This window comes from Acinonyx jubatus, chromosome C1, assembly GCF_027475565.1.
Source record: "Acinonyx jubatus isolate Ajub_Pintada_27869175 chromosome C1, VMU_Ajub_asm_v1.0, whole genome shotgun sequence".
Classification (NCBI taxonomy): domain Eukaryota; kingdom Metazoa; phylum Chordata; class Mammalia; order Carnivora; family Felidae; genus Acinonyx; species Acinonyx jubatus.
Window position 1 is genome coordinate 57,163,260 of NC_069381.1, and position 23,270 is coordinate 57,186,529.

Here is a 23,270-nt window from a genome sequence, read left to right on the forward strand (position 1 = left end):
TTCATGGTGTTTGCACAGCCATTTGTGACCCAGCTCAAAACTTCTTATGACCCAGTCAAGTGATGGAGACTGTCAACCACCTTCTAGCTCCATTGGTGGGCAGGTGCAGTCATTTGATTAGGGCTACCAAGTCATAAAAAATTTAGCTGTAATTCATCGTCCCCTGTTTTCTTTTCACAGTTGATGAACAAGCTTAGGAGTTCTTTCATATTTCCAAGGTTGACATTTTTTACATACACACTAGAGAAGCTGAAGTGATTCACTCACCCTTTAAACATAGATAAATATGGCAGTGGGTGTGCAAACTTCAGAGACAAATTACCCCAGTGAGAATTGTCGTCTTTCCCAGGTGCTGCTATCTTCAGCAGTGTATCCTGGGGGCACAAGCTGATGTATTAAGTTTTGATATTTTGTAGATATTTTCTCACAGCAGTTTGACAATGAGACCCTTTCTCTTCACTAGAGATTCTGAGTGCTTCTACAGAATATGTAACTGAGGGTACTGCAATTTTAAGTGTAATAATTGGTTTTTATTTCAAATATATTCTGACTTTATGCTTTTAAGGAATCCTCAGAATATTTGAGGTGGATGGGCATGATCTACAGCGATGCTTTTCAAAGCACATTCATCAAACACTAGCTGAACAAGACCCTGCACACTTAACACGCATTCTGCAATAACTTTGGAGAGTCACATTGCTACATTAATATATTAAAAGCTCCTAGGAAAACTTCATTTAAGAAATATGTTTAATGTTGTTTAATTTAGTAATTCCCAAACACATTTTACCATGGAACCTACCATATCCATCAAAACTAGTTTTCTGCAAAACAAGTAGCCTACAGCTTATATGCATATTTCCAATGTAAAACAAAAATTAACCATGCTTTGCCCTTGGACTTTGGCTATTTAAGCCATATTGATACCAAAGATTAAATTATGGCTGGGTAAAGGAAGCTGTACTTCAATTACTCTGTGGCTATTACTCCTTAGAATCCTGGGAATAGAGTAGGCAGTAAGGGTATGAAAGGCATAAATCCGACAGTGAAATATAAATAGTTGAAACTTCAATTCTTGGCCACTTCTACTCGGTATATTAAAATTGCAAGTTTGTGTACTTTCTGCTGATCCAAGTTCAAGGATTTATGGTAACAAAAAGAGTATGAGGTCATATGTTGTAATTTTCCAAGTCCATAATTATAATCACTGCATCACAATACCTCAGTGCCCATTTGTTGATCATTAGGCTTAATTCAGATTTGTTTTTAATTTGTATCACAAATAAAAAATGTTATTTTTTAGTGCTTGTGAATTAATTATACATTAAATCACAGCTGGCTTAAAATTTTTCATCTGGTCCATTTGCAGCAAAATAGATAAGGGAAATGTGGTAGTATTGCTGTCAACTTAAGTTTCTATGGAGCCCTACATTTTGTTTATTTGTCTGCTTTGATGTACTTGAACTCCCACTGATGTAGGTAAAGTTTTTTCAACTGGACAGTCAAAACTAGAGCACATGCAAATTTGTAGGTTTATTTGTAGGTTTATATGAACAGAGTGCAACCTATTGGCATGACAAATATTCCTCACAAGTGATTCCTTTTCTTTCATATTGTATTTTCTGTTAGAGATCTGTTCTTATGTATTAATAAAACTTCTTCTCTGTTTTAGGTCTTTTGAAAAAACTAACTACTCTCAAAGTAGATGACAATCAACTTACAATACTACCCAATACAATCGGAAAGTAAGTGCCAAAGTTTCATACCAGTCAGCCCCTCTAAGCCAGAAACAAAACGATATGTTAGATTTTTTACTTCAAAACATTTTCTACTATCTTAATTTACTTTTATATCTGAACATTGCATTGACATTTAACTATATAATATCACAAGAAATAACTATGACTTTTTCTTAAGCAAAGGGATTACCTAGATCTTCAATTATGTTATTGCCTATAATTTCCCAGATACTATTAGCTTGATGTTTTTGACTTGAGTAGAAGCTCTAAATTCACTTGGATATGTCTTACAAAATCAAATCAATTTGTATAAACTCTGTAGTCTATATTACCATTACACTATAAATGATTTATATATTATATTAGTAATTGTTTTATAGCAATAGTGCCATATAATAGTACTGTAAAGGTTACTTATAATAATATAATAAAGTTATATTACCAATTGATATTTATAGAAGTTCAATGTATTTTTAGAAGCTAAAGAGATAAACACCTGTTTAACATGCATTTTTTAAATGGCATATGCCAATTTTATTATTTCAATGCTAGCATTAAATATTAAATACTAATGGGTGATGGGTATTAAGGAAGGCACTTGTGTTGAGCACCAGGTGTTATAAGTAAGTGATGAATCACTAAAATCTAGAACAATATTCTACCTCAGGAGTAGAATTTAGTGATTCAACACTTAGATTTTAAATAAAAATTTGAAAGAAAATATAAAGAAAGAAAAAATAAATATGAAATACTAAATAATCAAATGGAAGTGCAGAGCTTGTTCAATTGAATTTTTATAGTTTGTAGTAAATTATATTGCATTTCTCTTAAATTTTTATTACAAATTTTAATGTGGTTATTCTTGATTTTTTTAATTCAGTTTTTATTTCAATTCCAGTATAGTTGACATACAGTGCTATATTCGTTTCAGGTGTACAATATAGTGATTCAGCAATTCCATACATCTCCCAGCAATCATCACACAAATGCGCTCTTTAAATCCCCATCACCTATTTCAGCCATCTCCCCACCCTTCTACCCTCTGGTTACCATCAGTGTGTTCTCTATAGTTAAGAATCTGGTTCTTAGTTTCTCTGTCTCTCTGTCTCTCTCTCTCTCTTTTTTCCTTTGCTTGCTTTTTTTTTTCTTGCTTATTAAATTCCACACAAGTGAAATCATATGGTATTTGTCTTTTTCTGACTTTTTTCATCTAGCATTATACTATTAGCTTGCATTTTTGAAAGCTTCAAGATGATGGCCTCATAATTGCCTTTTAAGGATAAAATATATTCCATTTATTTGAGAGCAATCTCTTCCTAATTTTATGTTGCCATTAACATTTGGTTCACGATTCTTTAAGAAATATGTATTGTTATCAATGTTTCACTGAAAATGCTTTTGTTTATAACTTGTGTGAAGTGAGGAATTGATAGGCTCTCTTCATTCTAAAATTATGTAAGTTCATTGTATAAGAATCTTGCCTCACACATCAGAATGAAGAATTACAGAAATCCATAATTTAACAGATTTGGGTATATTTGGGGAGTGAGGGAAGAGTGGCCATTTTTTAAAGTGAGATTTGGGGCACCTGGGTGGTTCAGTCAGTTAAGCATCTGACTTCAGTTCAGGTCATGAACTCATGGCTTGTAAGTTCAAGCCCTACATCAGGCTCTGTGCTGACAACTCAAAGCCTAGAGCCTGCTCCAGCCTGTCTCTCCCTCTCTCTCTGCCCCTCCCCTGTTTGATCTCTCTCTCTCAAAAAACTAAACATTAATTTTTTTAAAGTAATATTTAATGTGTGTAATTGACATGTAATAAACTGCACATATTTAAAATCTACAATATGATAGGTTTTGAAATAGATCGAAAGCCATGAAACCATCACCACAATCAAGATGATAAACATATTCTTCAATCCCAAACGTTTCTTGTCCCCTTTTCTCTCTGTCTCCCCTCCTCACCCCAAGTTGGCAAGTAACCACTGATATGGAAAATGGATATGGAAAATGGATATGGAAAATCCAAGAGTAGAACAATGACTAAATTCAAATACCAATATCCAAACTTTAGAAAGTAGTGAAAATTTCAGCTATTTTTAAAAATCTCATCTATTTTTAATATTTTAATGTTAATACCATGCAATGTATTTCTCTCTGCATTTATTCACATTGTCTCCAATATAGAGAGAAATTAACTTTCCTTTGGGGTACACAAAAGTAATCATCTTTATCAGCCTGATGCTTTAAAAAAAAAACAACTCTTCCTATATAATTATATTCTTAGGCACTAATTTTCTTCTTTAGGTCAATACTCAGGAGAAACTGAATTCAACTCCATTTACGCCTACCAAGATCATGCTTGATATTTTACCACTCATGTTCACATAATTTTATATAAATATATAAATTAATTACCCTAGCTCTGTGAAGACAAATTAAAAAGGGTGGATAATCTAAAAATACACAAAGAAAAGTTGCTTTTTTAGTATGCAACTTTTGGCGTAAATTTGGTGTGAATTCGGATGCTAGATTAGCTGTGAATATGGATGCTAGGTTATTTCCATACTTAGTCTTCTTTTAAGCATTTTAATTTTTAAAAATTAATAATTATTTGCCTTTGAAGGTATGAAAAAATATTCATCAAAGATAAATGGGCCTATTTAACTCAGAAGTTGATTACTGGTTTAGAGGGATAAAGGTTAAGAATTTTATCATAGAAGCTCATTTTTTTTTAGTTATTTTAAGTGTCATTATCTTAATTTGATTATTGTTTCAAGGAAAATAAAAAGAAAGTATTAGAGACATGGACTGAAAAAAAAAAAGGTGAAAAAACAAACAAACAAAAAGAAGCCACTGGGAAGTGTGTGGGAAATCTCTATACCTTCTATTCACTTTTGCTGTGAACCTAAGACATAGTCTTCAACAAAAAGGAGAATGACTGACAAACTGGTTATTTAAACTTGGGTTTTTGCCAGACATTTTGTCAAAAATGAACAAAGTGAGCTCATCACTTCAAGGAAAACAACTGACAGAATTTGTGACTGACAATAAAATTTGAGCTGTCAAGCAAAAATTGGAATTTTGGAAAATTCCTATCTGCCACTGTGAGCTTGACAGCTTCCCAATACTTATAGGCTTTTCTGATAAGACTAGTATGATATAAATTAACATAATTTGTTGATAGTGTATTATGAAATGTGTCAACATCTGGAAAACCTGTGCAACTCAGTGAAGCAACGCTTTCCAAATAACCAACGCATGAGTTACAAGATCGGGCATGAGTAAAAGACCCATTCAAAATGCATAATAGGCCAGTTGAGTTTAATGTATTGGTATGAAGAATAAGAAAAGTTCATTGATATAGTTTCAGATTCTACATTGCAGTTATCCCCTAAAAAACAGCCACTTGGCGAGTTTTGGTGTAGTATCAAAGAATAATCACAATTATCCAAAAAGACTATTGAAATACTCCTCCCTTTTCCAACTATGCATGTGTGTGAGGCTGGATGTTTTTATGCACAACTCAGTCAAAACAATATATCACAACAAATTGAATACATAAGCAGATAGGAGAATCTAATATCATCTATTAAACCCAACATTGAAGAGATTTGCAAAAATAAAAACAATGTTACCTTTTTCACTAAATGTTTTTGTTTAGAAAAATATCATTACTTTGAATAAAAATATGTTATTTATCTTAACATGTTATAGGTTTATTATTATTTTACATAATAATTATTTTTAAAATTCTTGTTTTAATTTATTATATAGTAGATACCAATAGATATAAAAAGTATAAACGCAAGTCTTTAGGGTTATCAATAATTTTTAAGACTATAAAGACCAACAAGTTTGAAGGTATCTGTTTTATATCACATCATGGTTTGTATAGTAAAATTACAAGACCATTTTCTAACTTATATTCTCACTTCAATGTAGCACTTGCATATGTATAATTTGAATTTGCATGTATGGCAAAAAATATATATCTAAAATTTTATAATATACTTTAATAAGCAATCTGTATGAAATAAAAATAATAACAATAGCAATAATAATAATAGTTTTATTTTTCTTAGGGAATTCAGAATTGATACATCAGAGGTTCAGTGCAAAGGCTAGAGGTGAAATTTGATTATGATGGTATTTAATGGCATCCCAGATCACATGCAAAAAGTGTTTTGTGAAAAGAATAGTCAGCAGTTTATTATTAAACATTCTACCTGGAACTCTCCAAAATCCTGGAAATGTTATGACCAGCTGTAGTGTTAATCTCATTCTACACTTAGAATGTTTCAATATGTTAGACTTATCTTTGTTCATTTTTATTTTTATTTTTATTTTAGAGAGGGAGAAAGCATGCTAGTGGGGGAAAGGGCACATGGGGAGAGAGTGAGAATCTCAAGCAGTCTCCATGCTCAGTGCGGGTGGACCTGACATGGGGCTCAGTCCCACGACCCTGGGATCACGACCTGAACTGAAATCGAGAGTTGGACACTCAGCCAACTGAGCCACCTAAGTGCTCCTCTTTGGTCATTTTTAATAGTCCAACTAGTAAAAAGTGCTGGAAGAATTAATCTTTCAACATTTTTCACAGTTGAAAAAGATTCCATGACTTTTGAGTGAAATGACTTGTAAAATTGATTATTTTTGTTGTCCAACATTAAACTGTACCTAGGAGTTCCAGGTACAGGAGTTCCAGGAGTTCCACTCGAAGAGTCAAATATACAATGAAAATAATAATAAATAACTTTTTTTTACTCACATGGCACCAGATACCATGTTTTGTGCTTTACCCCAATTCTTATTTAGTTAAAGTCCCCATTAACACCATTCTATGTATATTATTATCTTCCCATCAACAATTAGAGACTGAGGCTGAGAGAAGTCAATAGATTTCATAGCTAAGCTGTCAATTGACCGATGATGCCTCTTAATATTATATATGATAATTGTATCCTACATTTCATAGTATTTGGTAATTTAATGGGTCACACTGCTGTAGAGGCAAAGGATTTTCCATAGTAAGAAAAACTGCATACTAAGCCCTCTCTTTCTTAGCTCCATTGTCTTGGTCAAAAGTCATAAAAAGTTGGGGTGCCTTGGTGGTTCAGTTGGCTGAGCTTCCAACTTTGGCTCAGGTCATGATCTCACAGTTTGTGGGTTTGAGCTCCGTGTCAGGCTCTGTGCTGACAGCTCAGAGGCTGGAGCCTGCTTCAGATTCTGTGTCTTCTTCTCTCTCTGCCCTTCCCCCACTGTGTGTGCTCTCTCTCTCTCTCTCAAAAATCAATAAACGTTTTTAACAATTAAAAAAACGCAATAAAAACTCAAAAATGTGAATGGAAATTTTAAAATGTCATTCCCTCACAGTGTATGGTCAAACAAATATTTCTGGACTAGAAACCAGACAATCTATGTAACTTAGCAAAGCTGAGTAAGACCTTTCTTCTTGATGGGCCTCAGATTCCTAAGGGATAGTGCAAGGAGCACTGCCTGTGGAGTCAAACATCGTGGATGTGAATATTGGCTATGCCACTTACTGTGTGAACTTGGACAAGTTATTTAACCTTTCTGTGGCTTAGTTTCCTCACTTATAATTTCTACCTGCATCTAAAATTCTCTAGTTCTTTGATCCCGATGTTTAGCTTATATGATATCAATACCCCAGATAGTAAATTCCAGTAGTCTATTTACTATACTGTTATCACAAGAAAATAAGTGAGCTTTATTCTAGGTACCTGAACACTAAAAACATTCTTCCTTCTGTTTTCCTGTTTCATAGATGGATACATAAGAAACTAGAAATGTACACCAGTTTGGGGAGGATAATGCGGGAGCTGGTGAATAGAGAAAAATAAGGAGACTTGATTTTATCAAATACTCTGTAGTTCTTGACTTTTCCATTATGTAATGTTATTCTAGTCAAAAAATTAAAGACAGGGGCACCTGGGTAGCTCAGTCAGTTGAGCATCTGACTTCAGTTCAGGTCATGATCTCATGGTCTGTGAATTTGTTCCCCACATCGGGCTCTGTGCTGACAGCTCAGAGCCTGGAGCCTGTTTAAGATTTTGTGTCTCTCTCTCTCTGCCCCTCCCCCACTCTTGCTCTCTCTCTGTCTCAAAAATAAATAAATGTTAAAAAAAATTTTTTTAATTAAAGACAAAACACACACACACACACATGCACACTTCACTGGATGAAACTGAAATCCATTTACATAAATATTCAAGTTTTTACATGGTCTAAACTGGTGGTTTTCAACATGTGGTTGTCTGATCAGCAGCATCAGCTTCAACTGGGAATTTGTTAGAAATGCACATTCTGAGACAAACCCAGGTCTACTGAATAAGAAACTTTGGGTGTTGTGCCCTCAATCTCTGTGTAAACAAGACCTTTAGGGGATTATGATATGCTAAAGTTTGAGAACAACTATCTAGATTCAGCTTACAGTTATCAGCTATCTTCTCAAACCTGAATCTGTTGTGCCTGCATCAGAATTACCTGAAGTGCCAGTTTAAAATGAAGCTGCCTTAGAGAGGAAGTTTACCATAGTGTTGATAGCTTTGGTTCTGGAGCCAGACCTTCTGGGTTCAAAACCAGGCTCTTTGATTCGTTATTGGGCAACAAAGCCTTAGATTCCTCCTTATAAATAGAAATCATAATAATAATGCCTACCTCATAAGAATGTTGTGAGGATTAAATGTATTAATAAATAGAAAGTGCACATATTCAATAAATGTTTTCAAAAAATAGTTTGATAAAGTAAAAAATTACTGACTTATTTAATTTGCATTTCCGGGTTTTGGATTCAAGAAATGCGTTTACTGTTTTTACAGCTTAATTCTTATTTCTTCTGCCCACCCAGACTGCTACAGCTTCCTCTTCTAAATCAAAAGCTCTAGTACACCTACAAAGTAGACCAGCATTTTCTGAATTATATTACTCAAAACAGTTATTATTGGGAATTTTAATAGGTATGACACAAAGATAAGTTTCATGGACAGATAAGTTTTGGGAACTATATATATAAGGTAGAGAACACTCTTAACTTGTGATATTTTTTCATTTGTTATATAAGTTCTTTATTTATCTTTTGTATCATGATTTAAACTTTTCCATTATTTTGCCACGTCCTACCAACTGGAATATAGGTTCCTTAAGGTCTGAGATCATGTTTTGAGAATATTTAATCTCCTTCATTGTACCTAAGCAGTATGGCAGAGGGGCATGTTTGCAAGCCTTGGAACTAGACAGATTCCAATCCTGGCTTCTCCACTGATTAAACTAATTGACCTTGGACATGTCACTTCACATCTCAGAACTGCAATTGTTTCATCTGAGAAATGGAAATAATAATTCATCTCAGAGGTTGTTGTGAGACATCTCAGAGGTTGTTGTTAGATAGCCTTCAATAAATTATAATAGGCTTTAATAGTAATAATCAAAAAGACATTTATTTACTGCTGTTTATGTTCTTTTGTGTGATGATTAATAACATGATAACATCAAGTTCTTAGAAAAATGTTTTATACTGATTTGCAAGTATAATAATATATTGTCTTAGTCTTCTCAGGCTACCATAATAAAATATCACAGACTAGGTGGCTTAAACAACATAAATTTATGTATCACAGTTCTGGAGGCTGGGAAGTCCAGAATCAAAGTGTTGGCAAGATAGGTTTCATTTTGAGGTCTCCTCTTTTGGCTTACAAGCAGCTACCATCTTTCACTGTGCTCACACAACCTTTTCTTTGTGATGCACAAAAAGAAAAACAGAGAAAGAGGGAGAGAGGCTGGTTCTCTAGCATCTCTTCTTACAAGGGCACCGATCCCATTATGAGGGCCCCATCCTCAAAGACATCATCTAACACTGATTTACTTCCCAAAGGCTCACATCTAAACACTATCACACTGGAGGTTAAGACTTTAAAATATGAATTGGGAAGTGGGACAAAAACATTCAGTCCATGACATACATATTTGAACTTATAAAATATACTCTCAAGAAAAGCAGTGTTTTAGGGGTGCCTGGGTGGCTCAGTCGGTTAAGCGTCCAACTTCCACTCAGGTCATGGTCTTGCCGTTCATGGGTTTGAGCTCTGCATGGCCTCTGTGCTGACAGCTCAGAGCCTGGAGCCTGCTTCCGATTCTGTGTCTCCCTCTCTTTCTGCCCCGCCCTATTCGCACTCTGTTTCTCTCTCTCTCAAAAAATAAAGAAAAACATTAAAAAAGAAAAGAAAAGAAAAGAAAAGAAAAGCAGTGTTTGAAATTATTCTATGCTTTTTAGCAGAGTCCTCAGAGATAAGCTTTTAGAATCATAGTATTTGGTTGAAAAGTCTAAGGAGCTAGAGAGAGAAATTTAAGACACAAAAGAAAAAGATTATAATCTATTTCCTGAAGTGGTCGAGTTATCCTTACAGAAAAAATAAAAGTTATTGAGAAAAGTACAGAGAAATGATCAAATGGAATTTCATTTATGATTGTATAAGATTCCAGTTAAGGGACAAAACCAGCAATGATTTCCATTTAAGAGCCATTGTCCTCTACTGCCTAGTTTCTCCTTCACTCCCTGTCCCAATATTTTAGGATTGTGACCATTTATGGGCTGTCGCCAAATTCTAAATGCAGCATAAATGAAATGTTTCTACTTTTTTGTTGGTTAAAAAATCTTTCAGTATCCTATCTTGAAGCATATAGAATCTTTTTTTTTTTTAGTTTATTTATGTATTATATTGAGAGAAAGAGAGCGTACATGCAAGCAGAGGAAGGGTAGAGAAAGAGAAAAATCCTAAGCAGGCTCTGTGCTGTCAGAATTGAGCCCGACAGGGGCTCAATCCCATGACCCACGAAATCATGACCTGAGCCAAAATCGAGTCAGACACTTAACCAACTCAGCCACCCAAGCAACACATATAGAATCTTTTTTTAGTGGTCTTCTTCAATGGCAAAGCTATTTTCTACTCATGGATTATAGATATGTTCACTTAAAACAATACTTAAATAGAATTTTACATTTGGGTGGTACTTTTCTCCTATAATAAAAAAAATTATAGATTTTCTTTTCAGTCAACTTAATTAACTTCCTAAAGGGTTCAAAGGAAGGGAAAGATCAGTGATTACTTTGGAAAAATGGGAAAATTGGGTCAAATGAAAAGTATATTATCTTGATAATGATGGTAACTGTTCAAAATCAGTTAACATAGATGTTTCACGGGTAAAATCGCTAAATGATTGACTACTCCTAACAAATGCTGTTTCCACCACAGTTTGACTGATTTCATCTTAGACTGTAGGATTTAGTATAAAAACTGGGTGAGTTTCATTTAATAAACACCATAGAAAAGAATTAGTTTAATTTCTGTTAATTTCTTGCATTATTTAGAAGTAGCACAAGTGACTTACCAAATATTAATGAGAAAATTAAGGGTAGAGTCTAAAACTTGATTCTTGGCCTAAATTAAATGAAATTTATTTTACAACATATGAAAATAAGGATAATGGCAAAAGTTACTTAGCATTCACTATGTGCCCATTCTAAATGTTCTCCAAACAAGTTTTATATCTCTCCCTTTAGTTATTACAGATATACCTCATTTTATTGCACTTCGCAGATACTGCATTTTTTACAAAATGAAGGTTTGCATTAAGTAACACTATCAGTGCCATTTTTCCAACATCATTTACTCATGTCATGTCTCTGTGTAACATTTGGCAATTATCACCGTAATTCAAACTTTTTCATTATTATTATATTTGTTTTGGTGATTGATCTGTGATCAGTGATCTTTGATGTTACTATTGTAATTGTTTGGGGGCACCATGAACTGCACTCATGCAAGATGGTGAACTTCATTGGTAAATGTCGTTTGTGTTCTAAATTGTCTATCAACCAGGCATTCCCCCATCAACCTCCCTCTCCTCAGCCTTGTCTATTTGCTGAGAAAGAATAATATTGAAAATAGACCAATTACTAACCTTACAGCAGCCTCTAAGTGTTCAAGTGAAAGAAAGAGTTGCGTAACTCACACTTTAAATCAAAAGCTAGAAATGATTTAGCTTAGTGAGGAAGTCATGTCAAAATCCAAGATAAGCCTAAATCTAGGCCTCTGGTGTCAAACAGACAAGCTGTGAATGCACAGGAAAAGTTCTTCAAGGAGATTAAGACTGCTATTCCAGTGAACACACAAATAATAAGAAAAACAAGACGGTCTTGTTGCTGATATGGAGAAAGTTTTATGGTCTGGACAGAAGATCAAACTAGCCCCAATATTCCCTGCCCTAACAATGCCTAATCCAGAGCAAGAACCTCTTCCAATTCTTTGAAGGCTGAGAGAGGTGAGGAGGCTGCAGAAGAAAAGTCTGAAGCTAGCAGAGGTTGGTATAGGAAGCTTAAGGAAAGAAGCTGTTTCCATAAGATAAAAGTGCCAGGTGAAGCAGCAATTGCTGAGGTACAGGCTGCAGCACATTATCCAGAAGATCTAACCATAATAATTCCTGAAAGTAGCAACACTAAACAATAGATTTTCAATGTAGATGAAACAGCCACCTATTGGAAGAAGATATCATCTAGGACTTTAATAGCTAGAGAGAAGAAGTTAATGTATGGCTTTGGAGTTTCAAAACACAGGCTGTTTTGAAAGGCCAATGCCTTTCAAGAGGCTAATGCCTTTCAAGAGGCTAATGCAGCTGGTGATTTTAAGCGAGATGCCAATGCTCATTTACCATTCCAAAAATCTTAGGGCCCTTAAGAGTTTCACTAAATCTCCTCTGCCTGTGCTCTATAAATGGAACAACAAACCTGGATGACAGGACATCTATTTACAAAATGATTTACTGAATATTTTAAGCCCACTGTTGAGACCTACTGTTCAGAAAAAAAGATTCCTTTCAAAATATTACTGTTCATTGAAAATGCACCTATCATTCAGGAGCTCTGATGGAGATGTAGAATGAGACTGATGTTGTACACAACATCCATTCTGCAGTCCATGGATCCAAGTCATTTTCACTTCCAAGTCTTATCATTTAAGAAATATAATTTGAATTGGGGCACCTGGGTGGCTCAGTCAGTTAAAAGTCTGACTTTTGACTTCCACTCAGGTCATGATCTCATGGTTCGTGGACTCGAGCCCCACATCAGGCTCTCTGTGAGCCTGCTTGGGATTCTTTCTCTCTCTCCCTCTCTCTCTCTCTCCCACTCCCCTGCTGGCTCTCTCTCTCTCTCTCTTAAAATAAATAAATAAACTTTTAAAAAAGATATAATTTGTAAGGCTATAACTGCATAGATAGTGATGCCTTAAATGGATCTGGGAAAAGTAAATTGAAAGCCTCCTAGAAAGGATTCATTCTTCTAGATGTCATGAAGAATATTCATAATCCATGGGAAGAGGTCAAAATATTAAGATTAAAGGGAAATTGGAAGAAGTTGATTCCAACCCTCATGGATGACTTTGAGGGGTTCAAGACTTCAGTGCAGGACATACCTGCAGATGGGGTGGAAACAACAGGAGAACTGGAATTAGAAGTGGGGCCTGAAGATGTGACTGAATTTCTACAATCTCATGATGAAACATTAATGGATGGGGAGTTTCTTCTTATGGATGAGCAAAGATGGTGGTTTCCTGAGATGGAATCTACTCCTGGTGAAGATGCTGTGAAGATTGTTGAAATGACAACACAGGACTTAGGATATTACATAAACTTAATTGATAAAGCAGCAGCAGGGTTTGAGAAGATTGACTCCTGTTTTGAAAGAAGTTCTACTGTATGCAAAATAGTATCAAACAACATCACGTCACAGAGCATTGTTCATGAAAGGAAGAGTCGATTGATATGGTAGACTTCACTGTTGTCTTATTTTAAGAAATTTTATGAAAACCTTCAGCAACCACCACCCTGATCAGTTAGCTGCCATCAACATCAAGGCGGGAGCCTCCACCAGCAAAAGGATTACAACTCTCTGAAAGCTCAGATGATGGTTAGCGTTTTTTAGCAAAAAAACATTTTTAATTATGGTATGTATATTTTTTATACCTAATGCTATTATACACTTAATAGACTATAGTATAATGTAAACATAACTTTTACATGCACCAATATATAATAGGAAAACCAAAATATTCATTTGACTCACTTTATTGCAACATTCACTTTATTTTGACAGTCTGGAACCAAACCCACAATATCTCCATGTTATGCCTATATATCTATTTCTACTAAATCTTCACAAATACAATTAAATTTAATTTAATTTCTTTCATATCACCTTAAATTTGTCTAGCTCCCATGCCTTACTAATCAATTTCAGGTAGTTTTACATTTTGTCTACTAGAAGGTTTTGTTTATATGAAAAACTCATTTTAAAAACTGAATTACCACAGGATAACTTTTACGTATTTCAGAAACATTGTTCAAGATTTTTTTTAGGGTGCTCTCCATCTTGGCCATTTTAATGGAGTGCCATATCTATACCAGGGGCTTAGCATACATTTAATCCTCTTTGAAACTCTATATAGTAAGCATTATCAACCAATTTTATAGATGAGAAAACAGGAAGTAATAGTAGACAAAATTAGTCAGCTATTAAGTGGCCACACTAGAATTAGAACCCATGCCTGTCTGAATATTTTCTACTGAATTACATTATTTCTAATGAGTGAAAACTGAACAAGGAAAGTGAAGCCCAAACCCATTTATTTTTATGTTTTTTACCATCTACATTAATAGAAGATTTAATAGTATCTAATGGTTTCTAATGGTCCTGAATGATGTTAAAGCGAAATTATAGATTATCTACATAATATATTCACAGTCTTATCATTTAGCTAGGTACTTGAAGGTTAATGTTACAGTAATAACTTCCCAGCCAAAACTAGTTCATGAAAACCAAACTAGAGAAAAACAGAGAGGGTAATTTTAGAAAATGAAGTCAATACCATTACTGTTTAATTTCAAGCATTACTACCTTCAGTAGCATACTTCAGTAGTAGTAGTCATGTGTGAACTAAGGCAAAGCTTTACAGAACACAACTCTTGTAATATTTATGGAGATTTTATCTTTTATGAGTATGTCTGTTTTGTGTGTGTGTGTGTGTGTGTGTGTGTGTGTGTTTAAGTGTAACTCTGGAAATATTTGTAAGAGCTGTATTTATTTAAAGCTTTACAACAAACCCAGTGTGTGGCCCTAGGACTAGGGGCATTTACATCACCTATGAGCTTGTTACAAATGCAGAATCTGGGCTCATCCCAACCACTGAATCTGAATCTGCATTTTAATAAGTTTGGCTGGTGATTCATAGGCACACTGAAGTTTGGGAAGCACTACTTTACACTTTCCTTGCTGTTGATTTTTCCTTTCAGTGTGTCCAATTATAGACTATAGATAACAATTCTAAAAAAAGGGAACTTTTGGTCTTTCTCTTGCAAAAAGTATACCGAATGTGTTTTTTACTAAGATATAACTGATATAACATTACATTAGTTTCAGGTGTACAACATAATGATTCAATATTTGTATATATTGTGAAATGGCCACCACAAAGTCTAGTTAATAGTCATCACCAAACATAGTTACAAACAATTTTTTCTTGTGATGAGAACTTTTAAGATCTATTTTCTTAACAACTTTAAAATATGCAATACCGTGCTGTTAACTATAGTCACCAGGCTGTACATTATATCCCCATGAAGTATTTTGGAAGTTTGTACCTTTTGACCACACTCATTCATTTCTCCCATCCCTTACCCTCATTTCTGGCCAGCACCAATCTGTTCTCCGAATCTATGGGCTCAGTTTTGTTTTGTTTTAGGTTCCACATATAAGTGAGATAAGACATTATTTGTCTTTTTCTAGTGACCTATTTCACTTATTTTGATCTATCTTTTGAAAGCCAGTGATAATCTGAGTAAATGTGATATAACTCTTTTCAGAGAGGAGCCTATATTAGAATACCTTAAGTGATTTCTAACAAGATAACCATCAGCAAAGTCAGCTGGAATGTTATGAGTTTAAATCTTTTAAATGTCAGAGATCATTGAAGAGTGTGTGTTTTGCACCACTAGCTTTCTCTCTAACCCAGAGATGTAAAATACTTCGACTATAAATTATTAATTCAGTACAGCCCTTAGTGCAGTCAAATGTTGTCTTTTTAATGCAGGAAGTTCTCACCTTGCACAGTAGCGGAAGATTGTGGAAATGGCCATGGAAGCTGAAACCATGCAACGGTCTTAATAATCATTGAGGGAAAACCATGATAGTACTGCCTGAGGTCTTTAAAACCTTTTTCAGGACATTAAATACTGTTACAATTGGTTATAATTGTATAGGGAAATGGAAAAATAGTAAAAGTAATATTTATCTTGTTTGCTGTCCTTGTAAACAGTAGGAACATCAAGAATTACAGTGATATTTTTTGTAAAAAAAGTTATCAAGATTAGTTTGAACATCACTTGCCTTTTCATCATGTAAATTATAACTCACAGTGAATGTCTTTTCTATGCATCAGTGAATTGACGTTTTAAGTTTGAATTGTCTTCCAAACTTCTGTCCTTTGTGCTTTTGTGTCGTGAAACCTCTCTGAGAGTTCCTTTACTGTGAAGTTTATTACCAGCATGGCTTCCTCCAGGATGTCTTCATCCTTTTCATTATAACCGCTTTCCTCATTTATGTCAATGAGTTTACCAAGTTCCTCTGGCAGCATATTTACAGTACCTTGAATAGTGACAGGCATTATGCCCACAGTCCGCTATTTCTTATTGTTTTTTAAGTTTATTTATTTATTTTGAGAGAAAAAAAGAGAGAGAGAGAAAGCCAGAGCATGGGAGGGGCAGAGAGTGAGAGAGAAAGACTCCCAAGTAGACTCCGCACTGCCAGCACAGAGCCCGAAGTGGGGCTCACACTCACAAACCTGTGAAATCATGACCTGAGTCAAAATCAAGAGTTGGATGCTTAACAGACTGAGCCACCCAGGTGACCCTCTTTCTTCTACAACTCCAGTTATGTTTGATTCAAGTCCTCCAAGGTTGTTCGCACATTGTGTTAAAAGTTCCTGCTGTAATGCACGTGTACTACTTGCTGTTACTTCCTGCCATGCTGCTTAAATACTTTCATTTGTATGCTTTATGTCATATTTCTTCCAAAACTCAGCTAAATAAATTTCATGATCTCCAGTTGTAGCATTGATAGCTTATTGCAAAGTCTGTGTAAGATAATAGGCTTTCAAAGTTGAAATAACTCCTTGGTCCATTGGCTGGATTAGTGAATTTGCTCTTGGTGATCAAAAGCAAGTTTTCACATTTTCATTTAACTCACCAAGAGCATTAGGGAGACCAAGAGATTTTTCAGCAGTAATAGTGCTATAATATTGAATTATTATACCTATAGTATCTATCTACCGCTGATTGACAAGAAGGCAATGCAACTACATGATGTACTGTTTGTGTGTGAACTGAATGACAGACGTTCAGACACAAATCACTGACAGACTTTGAAGGAAGTAATGTGACTAGTCATGATGCCCATCTGTTATTTACATTGTGATTTGTGGACCCAAGAGTTAAGAGCGAAGTTTATACTTTATGCAGTTTCTCACAGTTAGTAAGTATACTTATGTTTGAGCCATGTTGTGGGGGTACAATGTTATTTAATGAAACCATGATGATTGAAATTTGTTCATATCAGAACCGCACAAAAGGCTGCCTTACTGTGACTCAAAACTAAACTCAAAACATGGGGGTTTTTGTTTTTTTTTAATTTTTTTTAATGTCTATTTATTTCTGAGAGAGAGACAGAGCGCAAGTGGGGGAGAGACAGAGATAGAGGGAGACACAGAATCCAAAGCAGACTCCAGGCTCCGAGCTGTCAGCACAGAGCCTACCCGGGCTTGAACTCACACACCACAAGATCATGACCTGAGCCGAAGTCAGACGCTTAACCGACTGAGCCACCCAGGCGCCCCTCAAAACATGTTTTTATAAAAGAAAAGAAAAACGAAAAACGTTAATTATATTTTGAACTGTTTAAGTCTTTGACTTCTTCTCTGAAGGTACATCTGAAATTTTTATTTTTGAAAGCCTCTGGCACTTTTATGACCGGTCACTTGCTGAGTACATAACCCTAAATCATCCATACATGGTTTATTCAATTCTACCAAATATATTAAGTACACTATGTACTTAAGTACACTAAGTACACTATGTAAGGCACTATGCTAGACTTTTTTTAAAGAAAAAAACTGTTACAGGGTTTCCCACATACATTGATTCCTGCCCCCACCAACACACACACACATACACACACACACACACAGAGCCATACACACCTGGTACCAGCAACATAACCACCCCTGCATGTGCGGCCTCAAAGTTTTAGAAACAAATTCATCAGGGTTCACTAATACAAAGAGAAAACATTTCCTGAGCATGTATTTTTATGGCAGGATTTAGCAAAGGTGCTAAATCCTTTACTTACAATATTTCATAAAATACTCAGAGCAACTGCATGAGGCAGGAATTGCTAGTATTCTCTTTGCAAATGTGAAGAAACTAAGGCTCAGAGAAAAAGGAAAATTGTTCACTTAAGCAGCACTTGCTTATGAGATATTATTCAAAGCTGAATGCTGTGTTTCACTACACGTGGTTCTAAGTAGCTGAAACTGTTAAGGACTATGAATCATGAGTTACCTCGGTTCAGGGTCAGACTTAACCTACCAAATTATTCTTTCCTGACCCGTGGTTAACAGGACTTGATTTATGTAACAGTACACAGGCTTGTGAACTCATTCCACCCTCTCCATAATGCAAATTTTGATCTTTAATGAGCACATCCCACTGTTACCCACCCCCTTTGGGCACTGACTTTTCCCCGTCAGAGCACTACTCTGTGAATTTCTTCCCTGGTATGTTCCTTTGCCTGGCAGGTAAAGAAAATCAGCTTTGGTGTTTGAGCTGTGGTCTTTGTTTTATTGTTTGGTACCCAAGGTAACACATCTAGTAAGTGACAGAGCTTGGGCACAAGTCCATTCTGACTGACTTAAAACCTATAATGTTTAATTTCTGTGTTTACTCATTAACTAAATGATGGGGGTAAATTGCATTCAAGTCAGCTGATGGAAGCTGATTATACAACTTTAAATCCAACTAACTCTAATTCATCCTTCGCTTTATAACAGCAAGATCCTTGCTCTTGGGGGTTCCTTCCTATCACAGTAATAATGATGTTATGAATGGTAATAACAGTGTAATAATATTAACAACAACATCAGTGACAACTTAAATACAGATAGTGCTTCCCTAGTGACAGGCCATCTTTCTTTCCCAGCTATCTCAAACCAGATATTGAAATTTCTTGTTCCCTGGTGATAACTTGAATGTGCATTTATAGAATTTCTTTCTGTAGATCTGGGTCAAAACTGGCTATATATGGGGTAGTAGGGATTGTGATAAACTAAAGAACTGTGTTCATGTGAAGGCAGCAGCCATTACTCTGTTTCTATTGCCTGTCATGGAGAAATATCAACCCAGTATTGCCAGATCTTCCTCTTTCAAGAGGTACCAAGAATCTCGATCATTATGTAGAGTTTACCACATTTTAAAATACTATGTAAACCAAACTGAACATATCTGCAGGCTGAAATGAGCCCTCTCTGTACTCTCGGCTACTTGGCTACAGATGCAGTGGCTAAGAGGCAAGAAAATACAGCAGAGGCATACTGTGTGCATTTAAGCTCTCAGATTTCCTACTTTGTGTGGCCCTGGGCAAATTACTTAGCCTCTTTCAGCCTCAATTTCCTTATCTGTAAAATGGGTTTAAAAATAATAGCTATCTTATAGAGTTGTTATAAGGTAAAGATTATTTTTATCTTTAAAGTGCTTAGTAAACCTAAAATTTAATCAGTGATTTGTTGTTAATGTTTTGCCCCCCTTACTATTCCTTTGTGGACCTGCCCTTCACACCCTTCTACCTATCCCATGCCACTTATATGCATCCACTCCAAGGATATACATTATGAATATCAAGCTAAAATGACACTTAAGTTGTATAAAACAAACAAACAAAACCTTGTGTCATTTTCTTTTCTTTTTAAATTTTTTTTAGAGTTTATCTATTTTTGAGAGAATCAGAGAGCATAAGCGGGGGAGGGGCAGAGAGGCAGACAGAGAGAGACTGAGAGAGAGAGAGAATCCCAAGCAGTCTCTGCATGGTCAGCACAGAGCCCAATGCGAGGCTCAAACTCATGAAACGTGAGATCATGACTTGACCCAAACCAAGAGTAGGATGCTTAACCAACCAAACCACCCAGGTGCCCCATAAGTTGAGCCACTTATTAAATAGCATTGGTTGAACCATTTGGCTGAACTGATAAAACAATGTATATGATACCATTGTAGTCATAAATGAATAACTTTTTTTTGTTCAGTGAACTTGGATATGTGGCCTTTTAAAAGCTCTTTTGCCATTTTACCTTTTAAAATGTCTAACTAATGTATTTAACTTTTCAGTTTATCTTTATTAGAAGAATTTGACTGTAGCTGTAATGAATTGGAGTCTCTACCTTCTACTATCGGCTACCTTCATAGTCTTCGAACGTTAGCAGTCGATGAGAATTTCCTTCCAGAATTACCCAGAGAAGTGAGAAATAAACTTGTTTTTGTTAACTAACTTTTAATGAATATGTTTTGGGATTAAGTCTTAACTGGTGCAGTAGCAATGTAGATTCATGAGTTGAGCTGTCAATGTATATAGGAGTTATCTGTATAAGTATTTATTGATTATTATCCTTTAAGTAATATGTGATAAGTGCTTATATTTGACTCAGAAAATGCATTTGACTCAAACACTACTTGCAAAGAAAAGTAATAAAATATTGTAAGTTACTCAATGCTAAGGAATGCAGTTTATATAATTTAAATATTTTGCTCTTAAGAATAATGATAAATAGCATTCTGGGATCATTACATTTCCATTTCTGAAGTGAAAGATTTTTAACGTAAATAGTTTTTCTAGGTATCATGTGGCATAATAATATTATTTTTATTTTAGAATTCACCAGGAGGTTCTGTTGGTTTTTCTTTCTAAGTGGGATTTTTATTTATTAATGTCAAGAAAAAAATGTGGGGTATATTTTCAATTTAACATTTTATACTAAACATTTTCATAATGAAGGAACAATAATCAATATGCCATTATTTTAAAACCAAAAGTTATGAATAGAAATAACAAGTACCATTGCAACATGAAATAAAACTAACTTTGTCAAGACAATGTCAACATCTTTTGAGTATGTATGATCTATGAGAAACATAGATGTGTTAGCACTCACTTGGATGGACAATAAAAACAATGTAACTTATTAAAACAATGAAGTTAGTGAGCATTCTAAATAACAAAATTATAAAGAAAATTCTTCCTTCCTAATGTGCAAAAGAATATGAGATATATGTTGCCTTAATACCTAGAGGAATATATATTATATATACACATATTTTAAAGAGTGGATTATAAAAAATAAAACAATAGACATATTAAGGGAGTCTTAAAAGTGACAAGGAAATCTGTAAATTAAGTATTTTAAAATTAAAAATTAATATAAAATGGTTTACAGTGTATTTCTTTATTTTCTTTTGTTACCCATAGATTGGAAGCTGTAAGAATGTAACAGTTATGTCTCTACGTTCCAATAAACTGGAATTTCTTCCTGAAGAGATTGGACAGATGCAGAAACTAAGAGTCTTAAATTTGAGTGACAACAGGTATTTCTGCAACATTTCACAATCACATATTAGCTATTTACTAAAAGTAAATTATTATTATATCTTGTTAATGATTTAAAAAATATTTTCTGTCTTATGAGGTTTATAGAATGTAGATATCCATGTTTTATTGAGAAAATGGCAGAAGCTAAATTATTTTTAAACTGATATTTCTAAATTTGTGCATTTGATTAATTTCAGATCATAGATTTATTATGTTTAAATTACATAAAATTTGTACACCCAAATTTATATACTAAAACCCTCCTATATTCAGAAATCATAATATTATGAAAACATGAAAAGATTATAATAAAAAGCTACAAAATTTATTACTTAAAATATGTTTATAAGTATATATGTATGTATTCATATGTATATATTTTTGTGTACATATTTATGTCTCCAGTAAATTAACTGGACAATGTGTGTCTTGTCGACACCATCAAAATGCTGAAAGAATATTGCCAATTAGCTAATATCAAAAGCCATAAAGTTTGTACATTATGGTAAAGACAACCAAATGGCTATTTAGTCATGTTCAGAGCAAGGCAAAAAAAGAAAAGATAGGTGCTCTTCTTGTGACAAAGTTGTTATAGTGGTGGATACGCAAAAACATAAAAGCAAAACTGCAATTCATCTTTGTTTCCACCACAATTGCCCTCCAATAGGAAAGGATAAAAATAAATATTGACTGAAGATAACTACTCAGTAGATAAAATGATTATAGAATAGAACATATAAAATAAATTTCAGTCAGACAAGTGATAGAATGAGAAACAGAGATTGCAATGAAACTGTCAAAGATGGAATCATTAAGAATGTTGAGATCTGTAAGTTTCAAGATGGATGTACGAGTTCTCATTTGTTTGTTGGTTTGAAGAAAATAATAATAATAATGTGATTTTCAAAAATCACATTCACTTAGTAATTCAATAATATTCCATATAAGAGAATAAGGCATTTTATTAAAAGGTTTGGGATTTAATTTTTAAAATCAAGATGACAAGGAAGCTTCATACCTTGGTACAAGAGTAAGTCCAATCAAATCAATCTCATTCTCCTGTTTGGACTGGGTTACCAGACAGGAAAATGAGAGAAATGCTTTGAATGTTCTACATGACTTTCAGCAAAACATTTTTCAAAATTTTCTAATTATATTCTTATGAATAAGATTAGGAAATATGATAATGTAGATATAATAGGAAGATGGATTCTCAGTAGATTCCATTACAGTCCCCAATGGAACTGAGCTCCATTACTGTTGTAACTTGGAGAGGGGTTTTCTCTCTTAAATTCTTGGTCTGCTCAACTTTTATTCAGTAATAATCTGCATGATGATATAGAAAATATGCTTATCAAATATTTAAAATGACCCATAATTAGAAGTAATACTAATAAAGTTGTTTTTTGACTATTTTTATTGAGGCATAATTAACATATAGTATTCCATTAATGTCAGATGTACAATATAATGATTCAATAATTCCAAACATTACTCAATGCTCATCACTATAAGTGTACTCTTAATCTCCTTTATCGCTTTCAGCCATCCCCTCACCCACTTCCCCTCTTGCAACCACAAGTTTCTTCTCTGTATTTAAATGTCTTTTTTTGTTTGTTTCTTGTCTTGTTTTGTTTCTTAAATTCCACATGAGTGAGATCATATGGTATTTGTCTTTGTCTAACTTGACTTCACTTAACAGTATGCCCTCTAGGTCCATCCTTGTTTGACCTGGAAAATAGCAAGATCTCATTCTTTTTTGTGGCTGAGTAATAT

At 34.3% G+C, this 23,270-nt stretch overlaps 1 protein-coding gene across 8 annotated transcripts in view; it reads left to right on the forward strand.

The window, feature by feature from the left end:
* The window catches only part of LRRC7 (leucine rich repeat containing 7), a 550,975-nt gene that overhangs the window by 411,701 nt on the left and 116,004 nt on the right, over positions 1–23,270 (forward strand). For all 8 annotated transcript variants that reach the window (XR_008294946.1, XM_053214212.1, XM_027058879.2 and 5 more), the window contains 3 exons: positions 1,673–1,745; positions 20,240–20,369; positions 21,375–21,490. Coding sequence is in view for 7 of the 8 variants with exons in the window: in XM_053214212.1 (XP_053070187.1) it covers positions 1,673–1,745; positions 20,240–20,369; positions 21,375–21,490 (319 nt within the window). In the remaining variant the exon portion in view is untranslated. The remainder of the gene's footprint in view (positions 1–1,672; positions 1,746–20,239; positions 20,370–21,374; positions 21,491–23,270) is intronic.